The sequence below is a fragment of the Magnolia sinica genome, chromosome 17, assembly GCF_029962835.1.
Source record: "Magnolia sinica isolate HGM2019 chromosome 17, MsV1, whole genome shotgun sequence".
Classification (NCBI taxonomy): Eukaryota; Viridiplantae; Streptophyta; class Magnoliopsida; order Magnoliales; family Magnoliaceae; genus Magnolia; species Magnolia sinica.
In genome coordinates this window covers 15,076,276-15,102,048 of record NC_080589.1, presented here as the reverse complement: position 1 = coordinate 15,102,048, position 25,773 = coordinate 15,076,276, and the positions used below count along the sequence as shown (strand labels likewise).

Genomic DNA, 25,773 nt, shown 5'->3' with positions numbered 1-25,773 from the left:
CGGGTGATGGGTCCTTTGAACAAATAGAGAAGATGATCTAGTCACCAATGGCAGGTTGCCATTAGATGGTTAAACCTGCAATTTGAGGCAGTTGGACGGTGTTGATAGGTCTCATAACCGTTGTGGGACCCACCGAACGGGAGGTGATTACAGTCTTATCTAAACGAGCTCGATTTTTGTCTTGCGGCGGTGGCTCTTTGATTGCTAAAGAAGCCCTAAAAACGGGACGAATAAAGGGTTAAGATGGTTTGTAATGGAGGGTTGAGATGGAAGAAAGCTTTCCAAGTGTTTTGCCAGCTCGACTGAGAGCGGAGTTTCCGCTTTTCGAACGCCCAACCGCAGACAACTCGATTTGCGGTTGAGATTGTGTGTCCGTGCGTGCATGGATACCATTGAAAACACCAAGGTCTGGTCAAAATTACCTGCTGAACAAGATATACAGCTTGGATTTCTCATGTCGTCGACAAAGGTGGTCCACCAATCACGGCAGTGGATGCCGTTCATTCAAATCCCGGCTCGGGTGGGAAATATAGGAGGGGAGCTCGGTTTCATTGAGTCAGCACCCGGTTTGGCCGGGTTTCCAGTTCGGTGTGCTGCAAGTGCACACATTACACCTATGTGGGGTCCATTTCGATGTATGATCTAATCCACTTCGACCACTCAATGATACAGGTTTTGTTGGGATCCCTGACCAGAAATTGGGCATATCCAAAGATCAGTGGGCCATATTAGATAAATTTTGAATTTATCTTTATGATATCCATTGGTCTAACGGTCAGATTAATTCCGAATCTGAATCCTAATTGTCCAAATGTTCTGGGGACCGTTCACATGAAAATCGGTTGCAATTTTATTGATTGGGTGGCCTAATGGTGATGATCAGGTGGTAGGTCGATGGATAGGAAGTGTTGTGGAGTTGATAAACAGTGGATATGATAATTTACGTCTCGAGATGGAGTAAGGACGGTTCATTCCACCCAATAAGGCGTCACACTTAGTTTTGTCTAGGTTGGGATTCAAGAGATGGGGTCTTGTGAACAGATCATCTACCTTTTGGTATGGATGTTTATGTGATGGTATATCTTGAAAATCGATGGATGGATGGCGATTGTACTTGACGGTTGGATTTATCCTAACATGAAGTTGAATGTGTAAGTAGGTTAGATCTATGTTTAGACCAAGTTGAGTCTTCATAGTAACACTCGAGTACTGAAAAGTATGGGGTGTTACAAAAGTCCATTTTATTTTCGTTTTTACTATAAATATTAAGTTTTCGTTCGATTAGGTTGCCCCAACATTCTTCTCAACTCAAACTTGAAAACTTTAAACCCATGTAGTTAATCACTATAGAATATGTTAATGTTAGCTTTTTGGATACAATGTGAAGCACATTACAGAGGGAGGACCAATAAATGATTATGAATGTTTTAATGGGGGCAACCCCTCTCACTGAGTGTGTTGTGCAGTGATGTGGAGTCGACTTTGAATATACCGTTACTTTGAGTATACTATGGAAAGGCTCGAACCAGGGATCCTATAATTCCTAAATCCGTACATCGCCCCCTCTTTCGATATAAAGAAACTAAAGGCAACGATTCACACGATGCATGGGTAGAAAGACGGGGATCATGGGTTTAAAGTTTTCAAGTTTGAGTTGAAAGAGGGAATCCAATGTATACTAAAGCAATTGAATAATACTCATAAATGCAAGAGATGCCAAAGAGAAGGTAGGGAGTCCATGTTGCATTTAGATTTGATGTCATGGAAAATTGATCGAGCCTCGCATGAAGTTCAGTGAGCATCACATGATATTCAACAAACATCACATGAAATTGAGCGAGCCTAACATGAAATTCAATGAGCATCACATGAATTTGAGCGAGCCTAACATGAAATTTAACTCAGTTTACTTGGTACGATAAGAACGCATTGAGCAATCCGATTTCCAATTTGCCAGAGTTCTCGGTCCATTTGACCTACTTCTCGGTCCATTTGACCTATTTCAAGTTTGCCTTGTTCAATTTCATTTGAAGCTCACTCAATTTCATGTTAGCCTCGCTCAATTTCATGTTAGGCTCATTTAATTTCATTTGAAGCTCGCTCAATTTCATGTTAGCTTTACTCATTTTCATTTAAAGCTCCTTTAATTTCATGTTAGCCTCGCTCAATTTCATTTAAAGCTCGTTCAATTTCATGTTGGGCTTGTTTAATTTCATGGTAGCCTCTCCTAATTTCAAGTTAGGCTCGTTCAATTTCATTTGAAGCTCACTCAATTTCATGTTAACCTCACTTAATTTCATTTGAAGCTCGCTCAATTTCATGTTAGGCTCGCTTAATTTTCACGTTAGCCTTGCTCATTTTCATGTTACATGTTACGCTCATTTAATTTCATTTGAAGCTCGGTCAATTTCATGTTATAATCGTTCAATTTCATGTTAGGCTCATTCGATTTCATTTGAAGATCACTCAATTTCATGTTAGCCTCGCCTAATTTTAAGTTAGGCTCGTTCAATTTCATTTGAAGCTCACTCATTTTCATGTTAGGCTTGCTCATTTTCATGTTAGGCTCATTCGATTTCATTTGAAGCTCAATCAATTTCATGTTAAGATCGTTTAATTTCATGTTAGGATTGTTTAATTTCATGTCAGCCTCGCTCAATTATCAGTAGTTGCATGCACTTTTCACTACAGAAGAATAAGCTACGAATTATATCCATAGTAATAGAGCTAACGCTACGAATTGAAGCATTGGCTATGCTTCCAATGGCTACGATGGCACTGCAGTTATAATTCGTAGCTTAATGTCTAAAGCAAGGTTACTTTCGCCCACAAGTAGTGTGTCCGTATAGAATAGTTTAGCCATGGAAAGTAAATTTTGGGAGCCTTCATGAAAGCTGGTGAGTGAAAGGTCACAGCAGTCAAAAGATAAATAAAAAATAAAAAATAGAAAATAAAAAGGCCTAAGGTTTCAACAATGGACGTCAGAATCTCCCTTATTTCCAATGGTATGCTCTACTTGAGCATAGGATATGGTTCGATTTTGGGATCATGCCCTCAAATTATCCAGAAAAAACGGATGGACAGCTTGGATAAGACACGTACAGTCACGGTGGGCCGCAGCGCAGAGAGTTTACAGCACGCATTTCGCTTCCGTCCATAATAAACGTATACATGCAGCAAACTGTCGACTTCTTAAAGATGGCACGTGTGACACGAACCGCATCTTCATTTCTGCCCCCTCACGGATCGACTCCTTATTTTCGTCTACGAAAAGCTTAGGCCAGAAGATACCATTAATACGCGTTGTCGGAGGAATTCCCGCAACCCTTCTTTCTCCCTCTCCCTAGGGTTAGGGTTTCGCATAGGTAATCTCAATCCCCAATCCTTTCCAATAATCTCTTACAATTCAATCACAGTCGATTTTCATCATCTCCCTTCTTTCGATCTTCGATTGCGTTCCGTTTCTTCCTCAACGATTGTATATATATATTTTTTTCTTTTTTAAGAATATTTGCATTTGAAGTTGAAATTCCTGCTCAGAACTGCCGAATCGATTTTCGAACCCTTTAAATCGGTAAATTTCCGATTCTAGGGTTTCAGATGGGTGCTTCGCTTGAATCGCAATCGGATTCGATTTCTCCATATTGATAGTGTTTTGTAGCGTTTCTTAATTCAATTGAAATTTTGGGTACTGATTTTTTTTAATTATTTAAATTTTCCAATTCGTTTTTGTAGGGTTTGATTGGTTTGGGGGAGAAAGATGGCGATGAATGAAGGGGAAACGATCGACTTAGAGCAGGGATGGGAATTCATGCAAAAGGGTATTACAAAGCTGAAGAACATTCTAGAAGGACTCCCTGAGCCGCAGTTCAGCTCGGAGGACTACATGATGCTCTATACGTATCCTTTTGGTTCTATTTCAATGCGGAATTCTGGTTCTAATGACATTTCTGTCTATTTTAATGAAAATCTGATTTATTTTTTTTTGGCGAGTTCTCTTTTTAATTCGAGGTGGCAGTGAGAAAAATGATGATGAATGGACTTAGGTTTAAAGTATCGCCCAATATGTACTCGTATTGTCCATGAACGAAATGGCCGTATTGGCTATGGGGCCACAGTGGTGAACAATACGCTACCCAATGCACTGATTTAGAAACTTGGAATGGACACAAGATTGAATTCTGGGTTCTAGTTTAATGCAAAATTTTGGATTGCAATGCCATTTCCGTTGATTTTGGTGATAATTTGAGTTGAGTTTTTTTTTTTTTCCTGGGGGCTTTGTTTTTCCTGGGTTTTTTTTTTTCCCTTCAAGATGACCATGAGAAAAGGGTGTGAGGAAATGGTGGTGAGTGAATGCAAGATGATTGACCTTGGGGTTCTAGTGTAATGCAATTTTCAGGTTATACTGTCATTTCTATTGATTTTTGTTAAAAATTTAAGTTGATTTTTCTTCTGGGGATTTTGTTTCCTTTATTTTTAAGAACAGAACTATATATAACATGTGTACTCAGAAACCCCCACACGACTACTCGCAGCAGTTGTATGATAAGTACCGGGAGTCTTTTGAGGAGTACATTACATTGACGGTGAGGGAGATTTGTAGCTTTTCACATCTCTGTTTTATGCTGGTGTTTGCTAGCTTAATGATTTTGTAGTATCACTGCTGGTTTATTTGTTTCTTTTTTTTGGCAGAAGTGAGGATTTCTTTGCTATACAGAATGCCAATATATATATATATATATATATATATATAGAGAGAGAGAGAGAGAGAGAGAGAGAGAGAGAGAGAGAGAGAGAGACCCAAAAGAGTTGTTTGAATTGGGCCGACACTGACTGGTCCAAGCCTGACCCATTGATGTTCTTAGGAATGTACCTGCATCACCGATGTTGTAATGCTTGGGTTGTCATCATGGTTATCATAAAAGTTTTAACAGTGATGTGATTATAATGATCGTAGCCCCAAACTCAAAAAGTTTTATGAAACACTATGATGGGATATACAATGGTTATTTTCTCTTAAACACAAGGGAAGCATCAGACGAGGTCGTGCAGGGATGGCAAACAACTAAATCACTGCTTGGACATTCAAGCAGGCTCACTTCGGTTAATGAAACAGGCGTTAGCTATCTACTTGATTCAATTCTTCTAGCCTACAGTGAGACAGATCCATTCCAGGATATTTGGAGCCTATAGATCCCGTGCCTATTCGTTCCCTAACCAGTTCCATATCCAGGGACCATGTGCCACCAATAGCAAACCGCCGATGGCCGGATCCAGTGCCAGTCCCAGCAGTAGACTCCATTGACCAAGTCTAGGTGCCATCCTGCCCGCCATGTGAATATCTTGCAATTGTCGAATGCCTAAGCTTCCTTCGGCTTTTAGTCGACATACCACGACATACCATTTCCCATGCCACAACACCTGAGTGTCTTGTAGAGCTGGAATTCCAGAGGAAAGATCCACCCTAAATAAAAACTGTTATAAAATGGAAGATTTTGCTTCAAGTGATTGCTTTTTCCCATGTTTTTGTGATTTACTTTTTAGTTTCTACTAAGCAATATTGCTGTCACTGTGCTACATAATGGTAACAGCTGTTGGCTTCTATAGTTGTGTAATGTCAAATTTAGAATCATGTAATTGCTAGCTTACTTGGGGTAATTGTTACTGACTTTTTTTTTATTTTTTGGGGGTAATGAATAACAAAATTTCATAATTAGGTCATTAAAAACAGCGATAAGATTCTATGAAAATCAAAGCAAAACAAACTAAGAGGGCACAAGGTGTGCCTTGCAACGAGATCAACGGGCAGAGACACGAAGGGCTCCATGCATAGCTATGAACTTGGCGAAAGCATTGGCATCCTAAAGGGTATAATGGAAATGGTTGTCAAGGTCCTTTGAAATATCCCTAATTTCTTGGAGTATATGATAGAAATATTAAGGTTCTTGAATGAATTGGAATATTGGTATTGTATCGGCTGATAAGTTCGTATCGTATCAGCATCGGCACAGTACAATACTCGATATGGGTCTGTATTGACCTGTTTTGAAAAAAAACAATACCACATTTGTCTGATATGGTCCATACCGGCAACGATATGTTGTACACGTATTGGTTGGATCAATATGACTGCCATTTCACAACATTTCCCTTTTGCTTCTCCTTTCAAATTTCTTTTACGTGGGATTGTTCTATGCCCATTCCCGACAGATCTACACCTGTTTTGAAGTTCAAAACAAGATTTTTGGGCTTCAATTGAAAGATCAAATGCCGGTTGCCCTATTTAGGGAAAATAAAAAATTGGTAAAAAAACCTAATTTCGTTTGTTTATTCTTGCTGTAACCATGTTGAATCAGCGCCTTAACCCCAAATTGATCAAATCATGCTTGAATTGTGTCTATTTGGGGATTTTTGCATTTTTCCCGATTTATGTTGGTATTATTTGAAAAGTTCATTTTTTTAACTTTTTAAAACTAATTGTTGTGATGATGCATGAAGAGTGTTTTAATACTATATATTTACAGATTTTGTAGATGCATTGCTTAAAAAAAATTTACCACAAACTTTTTTTTTTTTGTATTTTGGGCCAATTTTTTGGCATTTTATGAAATTTTTATTTTTTTCAAAATTAGTTTAGGGAAATGAATCAAATGATAGATCTAGGTAAATCTTTATTTTTTGAACATAGGTCTACCTTTGTTGTTGAATTTTAAATTATATTTTTATTTTTAGGCCCCTTTTCCTTTTTTAGGCAAATTTTGAATTTTTTTTTTTTCCAAAATTTCTTTGGGGGGATGATAGATTTATGTTGTTTAAACATAGATCCAAGTTCTCTGAACGCAGATTTTCATTTTATATGCTTCAATTTCATTTTTTTTCCCCAAGAAGTTACTTTCTCCCTGTCTAGATGGATTCTTTCAGCTTAAAGATTGTCCTATCATGCTATTGCATGGCCGAAAACATCATGGCTACTAATTTAACCTTCCAATTGTTTGTGATTTCCTTATACTTGAACACCTTTTCTACCTCGCTTAGCCAATTGATAAATTCATTAACACGTAAATGACTTTGGAATTCTGGGGTTTCCACATTACTTTTGGACTGTCCATCACATTCCAACAATTGAAGGATTCAACTATTGGTGTTTCCATAAGGCAGGTTTACTAGTTGTTGGTTAGGACCTTGGCGGGGACCTTCCCCTATGTGTCATTGTGTTACAACTTTGTTCTCCAAATTCCCTCCATGCTGGAGCTCTCCCACTTGATTGGTGAGATTGACGACTGTATTTGTGAATTGATCCACTTGATTTGTAAGTGTGCAGTTTAGTTGGATTACTTGCACAAATTCTTTTTGTGTCACCTCCTTTAAAGTCATTAAGAAATGATGGTAATTTGAAGCTTAAGATTAAAAAAATGATGGAGAGTCAAAACCCCCAACGATCACCTACTCTAATACCAAAATGATACAATTCGGTTATCAAATCGATAAGGTTTCAATATTTGAATTGCAAGAATGCATGAAGAGAACACCCATAAGAAATTTGTAGTAGAGAGGAATAAACAACTTTATTGATATTCAAACTTCTTTAAGAAAACTTATAGAACTCAAAAGATGTGGAATGTGGTACCTCTTGCACCAACCCCCGTTTGTAGAATCTAAATTGGTATCAAATCAGCCTACAGTTAATTTAAGATAACAACAATATGCAAAGATTCAACATAAAACTAGTAAAAACAAATCTACCAAATAACCCAAAATCTTCAATTGTATCTTCCAAATCAGCCCACTTTTCTTCCAAAACTAGTAAATGTACGTTTAACACCCAAAACTTGCAACAAACAGCCCAAATTTCGCATGTTGCACCTTCGGCTTGCATCGCTAATGAATGGTCCTGACCTGTTTTTTACAGAATCCGAGGTTCCTCTCAAGCTAAGCACCAGAAAAGATAGCACCCAATGTTTGCACAATCTATAATGAAAAATCACCACCACCATCATAGACTTGTTTGAACTACTTGGGGTTGGTTTTGGGATTGTAATTTGTGGCTCGTCCCTGATTACCTCTCTCATATGAAAGTACTAAATGCCAATCCTTTTGCACATACAGCCCGGCAAATGGAATTAGAGGGAAACATACCAATTAAGATCCATGTATTTATTTTCTTATCTACCAATAGACATCAATGTAAACAACTTAAAAAACAATTCAACAAAGCCATAAAACTCATAAATTTGCAATCTTTAAGATTTTGCCACAAGTTGATATTCTAGACGACGAATTCCCCAAGGAACTCTTCACAATTGTTCATCATTGAGCCTTCACAGGAGGAGAGGGTGTATAGAGAAGGATAGGGTAAGACTATTGACCTACTATAAGAAAGGGTATGGACTGGTACCCATAATTGGAAGTGAATTGTATCTCCTAGTCTCTCTCGGAATTGCAGATTGTTGCACATAATATGCCGGACTTTGTCAGAGATGTCCCTTGAAATCTCATTAGCAGTGATTCCCATTACTTATCGTGTTCAACACCTCCAAACCCTCACTTCTATCATATGCTAGCACAATCCCCTAGTATTAACCCTTAGCACAACTATTCCATATCATGCATGCCCCAAAGGGCGAGCAATCAAAGTACGGTCATGGAGGGGCAGTTGCCGGGCAAACTACCAAGCAAGAAGCACCCACACACATGAAAAGTCATGCTTAAGTACTTGTTTGCACAAAATAATTGGAGTCCACTGACACATGATTACCAACGTGAGTACATGCCTACATGTACAGGTCCCCCACTATCATGTTTTTAAATATTATCTGAAATTAAGTCAACTTCCAAGTCACCCGGGTGTTGGAGAATAATGAAAAGGGTCATTGGGCGAGTCACACCCTGCAACTAGACTGAGTCAGGGCAAGGTGCAACGGTTTTGGTCTCTGGGTTAATTGCACTCTGAAGCCGTAATTTAGAACCATGAACACTATTGCACTTGAACCTAACTATTGAGCATTCTCTATAAAGGGAAATTTGCAAACAATTAATGTCTCTGACAAGCTCGTAGGGACCATCTGAATGTGTTGTTTTAGTTGAGCATTGTTTTTTAATTTATTACGTTCTCCTTTTCTTATCAACTTTAGTGATTTTTCTTTCCTATGAAGGTGTTGCCGTCTTTAAGAGAGAAACATGACGAATTTATGCTAAGAGAGCTTGTGAAAAGGTGGGCAAATCATAAAGTGATGGTCAGGTGGCTTTCACGCTTCTTTGATTATCTTGATCGATATTTCATTGCTCGGAGGTCGCTGCCTGCCCTCAGTGAAGTTGGTCTCACCTGCTTCCGTGATCTGGTACCTAATTTCATATACATTTTGCACTTTATATTCTGTACTTTTTTCTCCAATTGATTACTATGTATATTATCTTTGGACAGTGTTTATTTGAGGCTAAAATTTATATACGGTAACCATGCTTATCCTAATATTCGTTTTTAATGTGGACTTTTCCTCTGAGATTGTTTTGGATTTTTCTTTCCTAATTTCAGGTGTACCAGGAAATTAATAGTAAAGTTAGAGATGCTGTAATCTCTTTGGTATGTTTGTACGTTGCGCTGAACAATTAAACAACTTGCTTTATCATTCAAGGTTAATTAACCAAATACTTATATGCTAGATTGATCAAGAGCGTGAAGGAGAGCAGATCGATCGGGCCTTACTAAAGAATGTCCTGGATATTTTTGTTGAAATTGGGATGGGCAATATGCAATGTTATGAAACTGACTTTGAAGCAGCCATGCTCAAAGACACTGCTGCATATTATTCCTGCAAGGCTTCCATCTGGATTCTAGAGGATTCCTGTCCAGACTACATGTTGAAGGTCAGTCCTGCTAAATGCATTCAAAATTTTTCGGACACGTATCTGCATTACTTGTCATGTGATGTTTAATGCCTTATTCGAAGACTCAGGCTGATGAGTGCTTGAAACGTGAGAAGGATAGGGTTTCTCATTATTTGCATTCCAGCAGCGAGCAGAAGTTATTGGAGGTTTGTTTCCGTTTGTGTCCTTTTGCTCTAGTAGTATATGGTTGTGCTACCAAGCCTTGTGAAGTTAAGCTTGAGAAATGAATATGTTATTGTGTATTGCGGAAGTAAAGAGAATTAAACATAATACAAATAGTTTTGGTTATTTTCTAATGAACTTTGAAATTATTAAATAAACTTTATGATTTAAGGAATCTAAAATTTATTTGTCACATTCTCTTGGCAGATAGTGCCACATGAGCTGTTGTTTGTTTACGCAAGCCAGCTGCTAAAAAAGGAACACTCTGGATGCCATGCCTTGCTTAGAGACGACAAGGTATGAACTGGGATGCAAATGTAATTTGTCGTTGGTTATGTTGTTGCTGCTGTGTGAAGATTATGCGTTGTCTTTCAGTTTAGTGAGCAAAAAATATTCTTATTGTCTTCACTGTGTTAGGTGGTGGTTGGTCTCTTAAGGATGATCCCTCAAGGATGTAGAATAACTAGAGGCTTAGATCCTGTTTCTCAAATATTTAAGCAGGTGGGGTGCATTTCCTTCCAAAGTTGCATTTTGGTTTTATAAATAGAACATAGCAACTGCCCTCTTATGTTTATCCTGCCTCTCTATGGTTACTGAGTACTTTGTGATGCAGCATGTTACTGCTGAAGGAACTACCCTGGTTAAACAAGCAGAAGATGCAGCAAGTAACAAGAAAGTGAGTTCTTCTCATTTTCTTAGTCTGAAATGTTTTGCATCCTGTCTCCTTTCATGGCTAATTATGCTTTCAGTGTTTGTTGAGGATGAATTGCTTATGGCCACAGGCTGCTAAAAGACTGATTAGATTTATGGGATGTTTCATGACGTTGGGATCTGAGAGCAAATCCATCTCTAGGGCTATTATTATTGACAACCATTTTTACTGGACATGAGATAATGAGCTGAGCAGAGCTTATTTTCATTGTTTACATTGTTACCATTGATGATTCCATTAGTTACTCCTATAATGAGATGGTACATTGATGTCAATTACGACTCACGAGATTGAGATTGGATCATGTTAACTGTTGAGGATGCTTTACTGTCAAAAATGCCAAGGATGCTTTCGGTTTATTCTGAATTCAACATGCTAGATGGTAGGGGGAAGGGAAGGGATGTAATGATTGTTTGTCATGCATTAGCTAGATAGATGACTTTCTATTGCTTCAGATTATCTTGTCTACTCCCAAATGTTACCTTTCCTTCTGTGATTGGTAGCCTTACTAACAATGATCTTTTAACAGGCAGAGAAAAAAGATGTTGTTGGTTTGCAAGAACAGGTAAATCTCATAATAGGTGCCTCATTTCAAGTCTGATAGAATATTCTGGGACTCAACGAAGCTGAACTAGTTCTCTGGTCTTCAGGTTTTTGTTCGAAAAGTTATCGAGCTGCACGATAAGTACTTGGCATATGTGAATGACTGCTTTATGAACCACTGTCTTTTCCATAAGGTTTGTACTGGTGATAGTCATGATGGTTGTAAGGAACTCTGGACCACTTTATCTACTGCCTTCTCTAAAAAGTTGTTGATCAGGCACTCAAGGAGGCTTTTGAGGTCTTTTGCAACAAGGGTGTTGCAGGCAGCTCCAGTGCTGAGTTACTGGCTACATTTTGTGATAATATCCTTAAGAAGGGTGGGAGTGAAAAACTAAGTGATGAGGCGATTGAGGAGACTCTCGAGAAAGTAATCAACAGTTTCTTTTTCCTTCTATTTTTTACTGTTAGTGTTATGTTGCTTCATGCACTTTATATTCCATTGAGTTCTTAAATAATCTGCAGGTTGTAAAATTGCTCGCGTATATCAGTGATAAAGACCTTTTTGCTGAGTTCTATAGGTAAAGTTCTTTGCGCTGAGCATGCCATGAGATGGATTCAATCTTTATTGTGAATACACTGCCTGTTTGTTGGCGCTAATGCTGTCATGGTTCTATTAATTTGCAGGAAAAAGCTGGCTCGCAGGCTTCTATTCGACAAAAGTGCCAATGATGACCATGAGAGGAGTATTCTAACAAAGTTGAAGCAACAATGTGGTGGACAATTCACTTCAAAGATGGAGAGAATGGTCCGTTGCTATAAAGCACCTTTGAGGAATAACTCTGTTTTTTATATCAATTTTTGATTAATTTGGCTTTCATTTGGAATTCTTGTTTCTTATTTCAGGTCACGGATTTGACATTGGCTAGAGAAAACCAGGCCAGCTTTGAGGAGTATCTCAATGGTAACTCCCATGCAAATCCCGGGATAGATTTGACAGTCACTGTTCTAACAACGGGATTTTGGCCAAGTTATAAATCGTTTGATCTAAACCTTCCTGCAGAGATGGTAAGCATATACTAGGATACTCCTGGATGTCAGAAATTAAAATGAATTTCTACATGAATCTCAATGGCATATTGTTGTTTCAGGTTAAATGTGTTGAAGTTTTCAGGGAGTTCTATCAAACAAAAACAAAACATAGAAAGCTTACATGGATATATTCGCTGGGTACTTGTAACATCAACGGAAAGTTTGAACCAAAAACTATTGAGCTCATTGTGTCAACATATCAGGTAATACTTTTAGCTCCAGTTACCATCAAATGGATTAGTTTCTTGACTTTCTGGGCAGTCTGTTTGGTGATGCTATAAGATCCTAGCTAAGGTTCTCTCACTGAGAATGCATGAACTCTCTCTCTCTCTCTCTCTCTCTCTCTCTCTCTCTCTCTCTCTTCTTTTTTCTTGAGAAGATGAAAAATTCATTAAGATGAAAACAACTTCACAAAAAGAAAGGTGAATGGGTGACCCTCTCATTGCCCTTCCCGGCATGAGCAAACAAAACTGAAAATACAAGCCCTAAGCCCACAGATCCTCCGAAAAAAAGTGGAAGATCAGGTGAATATGAGTCTCCCAATCTCTCATAAGCTTTTGGAAAGAGATCCCCGCAAACTCTGGTTGCCCCAATGCCCACTTGGCTGCAAGGGGAATGGTGGAGCGAGATATGGAATCACTCTGCCTTCCAAAATTCTAGCAATCCTTTCTTTGCTATTCCCACAAAAGATTGTAAAAGGGACCAGCTTCTGTAAAACTTTACCACGAATAGAAAGTGGGCCTGCCCAACCGATAACAATGTCGACCTAGAAACATGTGTAATCCGCTTGATTCCAAAATGTTGCCAAACATGAGATGAAACTACCCGAGCTACCGAATAGTGGATGAAAAGATGGTCCCTGACTCTTTATTATTCTTGTTCATGACACACCTGTTCGCATTGCTATATTCCGTTTCTTAAGATTGTCGACTATGAGGATTTTGTTTGCTGCTGTTGTCAACACGAATGCTTGCACTTGGGGAGGGATATGGGCCTTCCAAATAAAGGCACATGGGTATTTAGCAACACCCGAACTGCAAAGCTTGTGCATTACTGATTTACAGGAAAACGTGCCACTTGGAGACCACTTCCACCTCTTGTGATCCTGTTCCGAATGGTCCAAAATGACTGTGCTTAAAGATTCCAAAAGGGCAACAAAATCCAATCGTCATGTAAATTACGCCTCGGCCTGACATTCCACACCCCAGAATGCGTGAAGTCATGCCCTTTGTTATCTCTCCTGTCCAAGGGGCATTCATAAAGATAGATTCTAGATGGAATCTTGGTTGCAAATGAGCTTCTCAATTCAAGGAGGAAAATGGGTGGGGCGGGAATCTTGTGCAAATAGACATGGTGAAGGCATTCGACCATGCTGATTGGGAATTCCCAACTCGCTCACTCTGTAAAATGGGTTTTGGAGAGAGATGGATTGGAAATTCCTGAAAAATAGCTATCTCAAAAATGGGTCTTGTGTAGAAAGGATGAAGAAAAATAGCTATCTCAAAAATGGGTCTTGTGTAGTAAGGATGAAGAAAAATAGCTATCTCAAAAATGGGTCTTGTGTAGAAAGGATGAAGAATCTGTGAATCATTTATTTTTCCCGTCCTATGGCAAGGGAACTATGGGCCCTTTTTCTTGCATGTTTCGGGGTAGCATGGTCTTCTAACACCTCAATAGGAAACATTGTGGTGGAATGGTTGGGAGTCCCTTTTAAGCATTACAGAATGATTCTTTGGAAGATGTGCTTGTTGGGAGTACTATGGGGTGTGTGGAAGGAGAGAAATGCTTGAATCTTTGAAAACGTTGAGGCACCAATTGCATCATTAAGAAGAAGTGACGCAGGGATGAACGTGATGAGGTCGAGCACCGTCTTCCTCAAGAGGATAACTATTCTGAATCCACGGAATTTCTCTGGACTCCTCACAGAGGCTTCTTGAATCCACGAGAAGGAAAGAAAGCAAAATAGAAAATAAATTCTATAAAATTCGAAATTGATTAATGAATGAAATAAACGAGTTCACAACCCTTTAAATAGGGATACCAAGCAATGAGAGAGAAATCAGAAGCAAACTACAACTAAAACTCTTAGAATTCGCAACTTACTATAAATAGTAAACCTACTATTTATAGACGATCGTGATGTCTACTAGTGCGCAAGGTTTTCAGCCAAAAATAGTAAGTGTCCTATTTGGCTTCACCAAACAGTTCTCCTAATTATTCTAAGCTCTTTTCACGTTGGGCGCAACTCTTAAAACCCGACGGATGAAGAGTTATAATCAAACTAAAACTTACTATTTATAGTAAAAACGGAATTAAAATAGAGAAACAACCGTCGATCCGGGGTGTATTTCGCAAATCCGGCTTGCGCAACCCGGTGTAGTTGGGTTGGCTGGCTAAAGTAGCTCGTTCTACCCCAAAATCATATATTTTACGCCCGATAACTCATTCCTGATTGTGAGATACGCCCTATCTAAGGTCCGACGGTCCGGATCACTTTGTCGTTGACCGGTCCTTTTTTGATCCATCTTGGCCATGAAACTGTCCGCGACCCGCTCTACATCAGTCCCTTCCACTTAAAAAGAACTCATCCTGCTATGGTTCATGATACTCGGTCAGGTCTGCGACGTTGAAAGTCTGTGAGATCGCTGTCATCTGGAAGATCAACAACATAAACGTTGTTATTGATCTTTCGGATGATTGGGACAGGTCCAATCTTCTTGTTCTTCAACTTGTTGTACGTCCCGGTCGGAAACCTTTCTTTGCGCAGATGGACCATAATGCAGTCGCCCAGACGCCCACATCGAACACTTTTTGTTGTCGATGCTTGTCCGCTTGTTCCCTGTACTTCTCGTTCGAGGCATGTAGCTTGGTCTGCACTTCCGCATGGATGCCCATAATTCTGTCTGCCATATGTTCTGCCGCAATGCTCGTGTTTGGGAGCTTGGGCATAGGGACCAAGTTAAGTGTGTGGCGAGGCACTCTTTCAAAGATAATCTGGAATAGTGATTTCGCTGTCGAGTGGTTAACCATGTTGTTGAATGCAAACTCTGCTTGAGACAAGGCCAAATCCCACTATTTCGGTTTTTCTCCTGAAATATAGCGAAGGAAGTTTCCCAACGTACGATTCACAACCTTGGTCTGCCCATCAGTCTGTGGGTGGTGGGCGCTACTGAATTGAAGTCGTGTATCGAATCGAGCTCCCAAAGTTCGCAAAAAGTGACTAATGAACTTCGTGTCACGATCAGAAATAATGGTCTTGAGGACCCCGTGTAGTCGTATGACTTCCCTGAAGAATAGATTCGCTACGTGTGTTGCATTGAGGGTCTTCTTGTATGGGATATAGTGCGTCATCTTGGAGAAACGATCTACCACTACGAACACTGAATCCATGCCGCGTTGTGTTCATGGGAGACCAAGCACGAAGTCCATAAATAATTCCTCCCAAGGACCGTTAGGCACAGGTAACGAGGTGTAGAGGTCTGTATTTTGAGATTGTCCCTTTGAGGTCTGACAAACATGACAACGTTGTACGACTTTTCCCACATCACGTACCAATTGCGGCCAGTAATATCGCTCTTCCACAAGAGCTCGCGTCTTGTCTCGCCCAATGTGTCCACCGATGTCACCTCCATGTAGCTCCTGAATAATCTGCCCTTAGCAAACTTTGGGGGATGCACAATCAATTCCCTTTGAAGAGGAAACCGTCCTGTATATGAAGGTCACTGGGGTGACCTTCTTCGCACTTCATCCAAGAATCTTTGAAGTCTCCATCCTCGGCATACAACTCATTAAGATAGTCGAAGCCGACCACTTCGTTGCTCATTGTAACAAGTAGTGATGCACAACAGCTAAGTGCATCAGCCACCTTGCTTTGCTGCCCTGACTTGTACTTCAGAACGAGCATGAATTCCTGTAAAAACGCAACCCATCTAACATGCACACGATTCATGTTAGTCTGACTATTTATAAACTTTAATACTTGATGGTCGGTGTACTGAACAAACTTTCTTTGAATCAGATAATGCCGCCAGTGTCGCAGTGCTTGAACAACTACGTACAACTCAAGCTCATAAGTTGACCACTTCTTTCGGGCTTCGTTGAGTTTCTTGCTATAGAAGGCTACTAACCTACCTTCCTGTGATAATACTCATCCAATTCCGACGTATGAAGCGTCACACTCAACCTCAAACAGCTTGTAGAAATTAGGAAGTACCAAAACTGGTGTTGTGGACAAACGATGCTTGATCTCATGAAAGCTCTTGTCAGCTTCATCGGTCCACTGAAACGGTCCTTTTTTCATGCAATTTGTAATAGGCGCGACTATTGTGCTAAAATTTCGCACGAATCAACGATAGAAGGTCGCTAACCCGTGAAAACTCATCACCTCATGAATGTTTGTCGGGATCGGTCATTTTCTAATGGCTCGCATCTTTTCATCATCCACACGGATGCCTGTAGACGTTACAACAAATCCTAGAAACAACAGGCTATCCGTTAAAAAACTACACTTCTTCAAGTTGAGGTACAACTTGTTAGCTTATAGGACCTGCAACACCTGCTTGAGATGTTTCCTGTGCTCCGTCTCATCCTGGTTATATATTAGTATGTTATCAAAATATACTATCATAAATTGGCCAGTGAACGGTTTTAGAACTTGATTCATCAAACGCATAAAAGTACTTGGTGCGTTCGATAGGCCGAAGGGCATGACTAGCCACTCATACAACCAGGGTGTCCCAAAACGGTTACGTATCGGCTGATACGTAACGATAACGGTGGTACCTGTTACGCGATACGGGGCCGTATCGGCCGAGTCTTGTTTTTGTACACGTAACGGCCGTTACTGACCCGTAACGGCTGTTACGGGCCTTGGAAAAATAAAAAATAAAAAATAAAAACCTTACCTTTTTCCTTTCTTTTCCTCTTCTTCTTCTCTTTCTTCTTCTTCTTCTTCCTCTTCTCGGCCTGCTACGGCCCTGCTGCGGCTGCGGCTGCGGCCTCCTCCTCCTCCTCCTCTCTCTCTCTCTCTCTCTCTCTCTCTCTCTCTCTCTCTGTTCTTTCCCTCTTTCCCTCTTTTTTTCTTCTCTTCTTTCCCTCTGTTTTGTTTTCGGTTTCCCTCTCCTTTTTTTTTTTGCAGGCGTAAGCTGCTGTAGGTACGTGTCACGCTGAGACGAGCGCTGACACTCCTCGAGCTCCGAGTTGCACGAACGGTTCAAAGGAGATCAAAGTTTTATGGGCTCCACAGTGATGTATTTATTATATCTACACCGTTCATCTATTTTTAAATATTATTTTAGAGCATTACCTAAAAAATGAATCGTATCCAAAGATCGTCTGGACCACACCAAAAATAGTAGCGGAGATGATGATTTTCACCGTTAAACAATTCGTAGGCCCACCGTAACATTTATTTTCCATCCAATCTGTTCATAAGGTCAAAAAGACCTGAATGAAGAGGAAAAACAAATTTCATATTGATCTAAAAGTTCTATGATCCCAAAATAAGTTTTCAATGGTAGACATTCAATCCCCCACTGCTTTTTGCAGTGTGGTCCACTTGATAATTAGATCAGTATTATTTTTCACGTCAAGCCTTAAGACGATCTCGTCAAATGAATGGACGATTTAGATATAACACATTCATCATGGGTGGGGCCCAAAAAACTTTGACATGTGTGCTACACTTCACAATCCGAGTCCCGCCTTATTTGAGCCCTTAAAAAATTGTACGAAAGACATATATTAACTTAAAATTTACCAATTAAATTATAAACTGCAATTGCTAACTCACAATGCCAAAATCAAATTATTTGAATAGTTTTAATTGTTATTTTGTGTACTCTTATTTTTTAAAATAGGGCCTTTTGATTTTTTTTCATGATTCACTATCCAATAAATGTCCACTAATACATAAGTGGGATAATGACAATAAATTGCATGAATTTGAGGCTAATTTGGGGCATAGATTGGTCCTCCAAGTCAGCTCGAAATTGGCGACGCCATCTACCTGAATTTAATTTCATTTTTTTAAAGAACTACTGGGAGAAAGATATTAAATTGTTAAGTATATAAATTAGATATTTAGAAAATTAAATATATACATTTTGTAGTCAAATTCAGGTTACCTGGTTCAAAAACTAATCAGACAGTCCGATACAGCTTCTCACCAAAGAGTGGACCGTTACACCACCATAAACATGTTCCAATTTATAAATGAATGCATATTTGGAATGCTTAGAATATTCCAGATTTAATATATATATTTTTATATTTTTTTGGCAAAAATTTTTTTACGCCGTTACGCCCCCGTATCGCCATTACGACCTCGTATCCGTATCGGTTTTGGAAGTCACCGTTACGCCAACCAATACCGATACGGGACACCTTGCATACAACCCTTCCTTGGTTTTGAATGCCATTTTTCACTCATCACCGGGTCGGATACGAATCTGATGGTACCCGCTCCTTAGGTCTAGTTTAGAGAACACCTTCACCCATTCTAGCATATCAAGTATGTCGTCCAACCGTGGTATTGAGAATCGATATTTGATGGTAATTTTGTTGATTGCCCGTCTGTCGACACATAAGCTAGCTTCCATTTTTTTGGCATTAATAATGCTGGTACGACACATGGGCTCATGTTCTCTCAATAGACCCTTATGGATCAATTCATCCACTTGCCCTTGAAGTATCTCACTCTTTCGGACTCATCCGATAATGAGGGCGGTTGGACAGGCTAGCCCCAGGGACAGGGTATATATGATGTTGGATGTCCCTCATGGGGGGCAATTCATCAGGTAAATCTTTAAGCCAGACTTCTTTGAATTCATTTAGCAATAGTTTTAAACTTGGAGGAATGTTTGAGGGTTTCGATTCCTTGCCCTTCGCCACTACGGCGTATACCTTGCCGATTTTCTTGGATTCTTCCATGAAATCCCGAATGGTCAAGAGGGAACTCCCCTCCACTTTAGAGGCTTCAGGGTGGTCCTCTGGTGTCATAGGGGCAAAAATTATTTTTTGACCATCCTTGACGAATATGTAGACATTATCTTGTCCTCGATGGGCCGCATCACGGTTCAACTGCCGGGGTTGACCGAGTAACATATGGCATGCTTCCATGTTGACTACGTCGCAAAGTATTTGATCCTTGTAATTTTTGCCAATTAAAAATGAAATAGTACATTGTTCAGTTACCTTGGTCTCGTTCACCTTTTTTATCCAGCCAATTGAGTACGGGGAAGGATGTTTTGTCGTTGGTAGCTACAACTTGTCCACCATCACTCTTGAGACGATGTTCTTGCTACTACCACTGTATATTATCACATCACAGACCTTTCCATTGACAGTGCACCGCATACGGAATATATTGTGCCATTGTGGATCTAATTCCTTCCGTGGGGTATATAGTAATCGCCTCATAACTAGAGATTCGCCATGATCTTTGCCCATCAATTCATCGCCATCTGTTATTTCCTCAGTAGCTTGTTCATGTTCATCAAAGCCAGGGTTTTCTTCTGCGGCCCTACATTCAGTGCCCCCTTTATTTATGGTCAAGTGTGTTGTGGGACGTTGAGGACAGGTGTTTGATAGGTGGTCCGGTTGGCCGCAGCGGTAACAAGTGTTCGACCTTGGCCAAATGTAAGGATTTGGAATTCTACTCGGGCCCGCTGTTGTGGGTGATACATGTTGATGCCTAAATGAGTCGTTCCCCGTATCACGGTTTGCGGTTGCAGGAGGTTGACGACGTTCTCCTACTGGTTCTTTTCTTCGTGCTAGCACTAGATCCTACGTGAGACCCGTTATGGGGGGTCGAGTTAAAGGATAAGGCCGATTCGAAACTCTTGCAAGCTGCGTTTTTGCCCTACCTGCCAACTGAACCGCCTCATCCACGGTCCCGACTGGGTGCATCTGAACTCGATCCTGAATTGTCGATCGTAACCCTCCTATAAATCGTGCCACCTTCTGTGACTCAGATTCTGATAGATCGTTTCATGTTGTCAACTCCTAGAATTCTTCAGTGTAATCTGTGATGGTTCGATTTCCTTGTTGGCAATTCTGGTATTGCTGGAATAATATCTATTCATAATCACTGGGGAGAAATCGTAATCGAAGAAGACGTCTCATTCGTAGCCATGATGAAATGGGCGCCTTGTTCTGGCGGGCTCGTGAGAGTTGTAATTGCTCCCACCATGCAGAAGTATAAGATTTTAATTTAAACGCTACGAATTTTACCTTTTTATGGGTGAGGGTTCAATTCCCCTTCTTGGCTTTACCCGATACACGTGGTTGTGGGTGATTGTGTATCCGCGGGGATTAGTCTCACTTCAAAAATGTGGTGGGGACATCCTGTGTCTTCAATTTTTTTAATTTTAATTTTAATTTTAATTTTTTTACCTTTTTATGATCTGGCACGTCTATATAATCAAAATATCTCTCTATTTCGGCTAGCCAATCAAAGAAATCTTTTATGCGTAATAAACCATTAAAACTAGGAAGTTCAGCCTTACCTCGATAGACTCTTTCAGCACAATCTAGATGATTGCCTCCATGGATTGGTCATCGGGCAAAACTTTCATTAAGGTCCTCGTCCCTAGAACTTGAATCATCTGGTATAGTTTTACGGTTTGCCACTGGTAGTGCTCTATAGAAATCGTGGTTGTGCCATATAGCAACCACGAGCGGTGGAGCAACCATAGGCGGCGGAGCACCGCCTAGAGCTCGGGGCGGAAGTAGCGCATCCGCAAGACGGTCGAGGTTTGCCTGCAGCCTTTGCATGGTCAACTGACTCTCCAAGTGAAAAGCTTCCATTCTTTCCGCAAGATCATGAATCCCTGGATTACCGTCCACAGGATTTTGGTTCATACCTTCGTTGTTTGTCATCGGCTCGAAGGGAGTCCTCGCTCTGATACCAATTGACGCAGGGATGAACATGATGAGATCGAGCACTGTCTTCCTCAAGAGGATAACTATTCTGAATCCACGGAATTTCTCTGGACTCCTCACAGAGGCTTCTCGAATCCACAAGAAGGAAAGCAAGCAAAATAGAAAATAAATTCAAATTCGAAATTGATTAATGAATGAAAGAAACGAGTTCACAACCCTTTAAATAGGGATACCAAGCAATGAGAGAGAAATCAGAAGTAAACTACAACTAAAAACTCATAGAATTCGCTAATTACTATAAATAGTGAACTTACTATTTATAGACGGTCGTGATGTCTACTAGTGCGCAAGGTTTTCGGCCAAAAATAGTGTCCTATTTGGCTTCACCAAACCGTTCTCCTAATTATTCTAAGCTCTGTTCACGTTAGGTGCAACTCCTAAAGCCCGACAGATGAAGAGTTATAATCAACTAAAACTTACTATTTATAGTAAAAACGGAATTAAAATAGAGAAACGACCGTCGATCCGGGGGAATTTTGCAAATCCGGCTTGCGCAACCCGGCGTAGCTGGGTTGGTTGGCTAAAGTGGCTCGTTCTACCCCAAAAATCATATATTTTACGCCCGATAACTCATTCCGGATTGTGAGATGCGCCCGACGTAAGGTCTGACGGTCCGGATCACTTTGTCGTCGACCGGGCCTTTTCTGATCCATCTCGGCCATGAAACTGTCCGCGACCCGCTCTACATCAAGAAGGATACTGGTACTGGTTATTGATTGGGTGGTTGCAAGATAGGAGTTTAAAGGTCTCTCTAAGGCGGACCTCTTGTGCCATTGGGAGAGCTTGCAAGTGTTTTTTTTTTTGTTTTGTTTTAGTGCTCCTGTCATTCATTTGCAGTTCAGGATAAGTGTAATCTTCTTTTTGTTTCTTATGCCAGTTCTTCATTGACGAGAGGGTCACTTGGCCTATTGTTTATTTGTTTTGCACTTGTTAAATATATTCAATGCTAATGAATCATCGAATTTTCAAGAAAAAAAAGGAAGTATATGCCTGAGTTTCGTGTTCTTGTTTACAGGCCTCTGCTCTCCTGCTATTCAACACTTCAGATAGATTAAGTTATTCAGAGATCATGACTCAGCTAAACTTGACTGATGATGACACAGTTAGATTGCTTCATTCTCTTTCATGCGCCAAATATAAAATCCTTAACAAAGAACCGAATACCAAAACAATCTCTCCAACTGACTATTTTGAGTTCAATTCCAAGTTCACCGACAAAATGAGGAGAATCAAGGTATGGTCTTATTTCCATATCTCTTGGACGTTGGAACTAGTGTGCTCAAATCTGTGTTTATTGTTCCGACTTCCTTTTTTCTTTAGTTGATTCTGAAGGCAAATTGATCTATCAAACTGCAGATTCCTCTCCCTCCAGTTGATGAGAAGAAGAAGGTTATCGAAGATGTTGACAAGGACAGACGGTATGCCATTGATGCATCGATTGTACGAATCATGAAGAGTCGTAAGGTTCTGGGCCATCAACAGTTGGTAATGGAATGCGTTGAGCAGCTTGGCCGCATGTTCAAGGTACCTGGCAACTTTCTTTTTCTTCTCTCTTAAATTTCAGCACTTTTCTTCACATCTAATATTCATCTAATATTCAATGTGAATGGTCTTCTGATGGAAAATTTTGGTCTTTTGATTTTTGATTTTTATTTTTTGCATTCTAAAACACAGATTTCTATTTGTGAAAGTGCTATGAATTAACTGTAGTGAAGGTGATCTAAGATTAAACAAGACCCTGTGGCCCTTCTTGAGAAGGTGGGCTGCAAATGCTGGTTGACATAGGCCCTAAATTTATTAATGGAGGTTCTCGTGTGAACCAAGAACAATAATTTATGTTGGGATCAGCTTTTGATATATTTTTTCGGGGTTTTGCTTACATATGTGCCTGACTGGCAAGTGTGTGGGACATCAAAAGCCTAGCATCCGGTGTGTCTACCATGTAGATGTCCTGGCTAAAGATCAAGGTGTTTGATTTATCAGGCAGTGACGTGTTTTGTTGAACGTGGAGGGGGGGCAATTTTTCCTGGGCCATCCATTTTATGTTTTTTTGCATGCCCACCTGTGATCTACATACAGGGGCCACTTATGCATGACTCAGATGTCCCATGCCCGAACCAGGCTGTCACACGTGTAGGGTATCTGTGTGCTTCACAGGGCTCGTCTGTCTGTTGTTCCTCCTGATTTCTGTTTTGAATAAAACTGTCATTCATCACAACCCCCCCCCACAAAAAAAAAAAAGCAAAAAAGAAAAAAGAGAGAAACCAATGTTTGAGATTGCAAAGGCTGGTCATGTTCTTCTAGTCATCCATGCCTGAAGCTTGATTTTTTATTTTTTTAATGCACAGCCCGACTTTAAGGCGATCAAGAAGAGGATTGAAGATCTGATCACGAGGGATTATCTGGAGAGGGACAAGGATAACCCCAACATGTTCAGGTACTTGGCCTGAAACATCAACCTTGTCAATCGTCATTGATGGAAGGCTACTGTATTCTGTATAGGACAATGCTACTCTAAAAAGCATTGAGGAGCTGCTGGCCATAGTGCAAAGGCAGCATCGCTAGCCTATGAAAGAGTCATGGAAGGAACATGCTGCTGCTGCTATGAAGTGCTCTTGCTCCCTTACAAAGCCGAAGAGAAAAGCCTCGAAAACCCAGATCGAAAATTCTTCCTTGTGTATATTTATCTCCTACCCAGGTTTGGCCGAAAATCTTGCACTCTGCCCCCTTTTTGAGAAAGGAACTTCTTATCCAATGTACCATGTTCAGTGCAGCTGGCTGCTTTTATCTTGCTGTGCACACTCTCTGTGGACATCTCTACTACTTGGTTTCTGTTTCTCCTTTTACCTATCTCTACCTGATTGTTGTTTCCATCTTGTCATTATTTTCTCTCTATATTGAAGTGTGCAGCACCTATCCCGGGTTCGATCCTTGGTTTTCTTTGTAAACCTTTGTAGTAAAAAAAGAAAGAAAAAAGGCCTTCGACCTTGAATGCTTGCTCTGATTGCTTTTCCCTTGATTATGGCCTCAAAATTCCTGGGTATTTCTGATTTTACCAGATAATGCCTCGGCTAATTGAAACACGGAGCGTGCTTTCTGATTGACAAAATGACCAAAATACCCTTTTCATGTTTTTCTTTCAAAAGAGGTAAAGTTGGGAATTGTGGGGCCCGCGTGGTATGTATATGTCATGCTATCAGATGAACCCAAAATCCAGACCATCAATCATAAGGTTGGCTACACCATCAAAGACTTTACACCACCCAAAATATTCAAATTCACTTGTAACCCATCTGATGATTACTTTGGTTGTAATTTTTTTATCTGATCATCATAGTGGGGTGAACCCATATGATGGGTGGGTTGGATGTCATACAGCATGCGCGTGGGCCCCACAATTCTCAAAATTAACCAAAGAAAAAAAAAATTGACTTCATCAACATTGCCCATGGATGCGAATGGATTAGTGAGATGATAATTCCAGCAATTCTGAAGGTGAAGAAGAAGAGATAACTAATGACATCAGAGCTGTCATCAATGACCGGGTGTCCCCGCCCCATTTTGGGGCGAGACTATTCCCTGCGGGTGCATGCAATCACCCGCAAAGGAAAAAATAATTGAGGGGTAGTTTCATTTACTTGAGGCATTATTTGGTAAAATCACAATTTCTTAATAATTTATTTCCTCTTGTATGTTAAGTTTGTGAATTCGATGGCATGTGAGAGAGGCTACTTGGGGTCTGGCTTCCTGAATAATTTCTCTCCTCGTGTGTGAACTGTGTATTCGATGGCATGTGAGAGGCTACTTGGGGTCTGGCTGCTCAAACACTGGGTCTCCCTTTTTCCTTCGTCATCAGGTGGTCAACCCATTACCAAAAAGGGTATAACAATCTAGATATGTGTGGCCCACCTGCTGATCGGGGTGACCTGAATTTTAGGCTAGTTTATGAGACCTTGCATGGGTTAGACTCCGGCACAGCATGAGTTGTATATATGAGCCCGAATGGCAAATACTGTCTATAAAGCATACATGAAAACTTGGGTGTATGAACCATCTGAGCCTGCTATCTCTGCCCATCCATGTCCGTCGACACCGTCCAACCATTGCTCTATTCTTTTTGGATGTGCTGTGGCCCAAAATTGTAAAAGATGAGTCATCTATCCTAATGCATGCATATTACCAGTCCAAGATATGGTATGGTATTTTCAGGGCCCACTATGTAAATGGATCTGGCCCAGAAAATGAGGCGGACCACTAGTCACTGATTAGGTTGAACTGTGCCCGGACCAACGCCTAAGGTGTGGAGCCAAACAACCCAGACAACTCTACCCAAACTTTGAAACAAAAATAAAGAAAGGGATTTTTACAGCAAAGTTCCTCAAGGAATTAGATTTTATTAAATAGTCAACTGATAAATGAAAAGTTGTGGGGCCCACGTG

At 40.3% G+C, this 25,773-nt stretch overlaps 1 protein-coding gene across 1 annotated transcript; it reads left to right on the top strand.

Moving 5' to 3' along the window:
- Positions 1–3,218: 3,218 nt before the first annotated feature.
- LOC131231872 (cullin-1-like) lies at positions 3,219–24,218 on the top strand. The gene is made up of 19 exons (XM_058228210.1): positions 3,219–3,365; positions 3,736–3,900; positions 4,487–4,586; positions 9,153–9,338; positions 9,533–9,580; positions 9,661–9,864; positions 9,954–10,031; positions 10,255–10,344; positions 10,465–10,548; positions 10,661–10,723; positions 11,410–11,496; positions 11,580–11,729; positions 11,825–11,880; positions 11,987–12,107; positions 12,206–12,367; positions 12,451–12,594; positions 22,350–22,568; positions 22,691–22,858; positions 23,683–24,218. The coding sequence occupies exons 2-19, from the start codon at positions 3,761–3,763 to the stop codon at positions 23,782–23,784; spliced, it is 2,202 nt and encodes a 733-aa protein (XP_058084193.1). The 5' UTR covers positions 3,219–3,365; positions 3,736–3,760; the 3' UTR covers positions 23,785–24,218.
- The last annotated feature ends 1,555 nt before the right edge of the window (positions 24,219–25,773 follow it).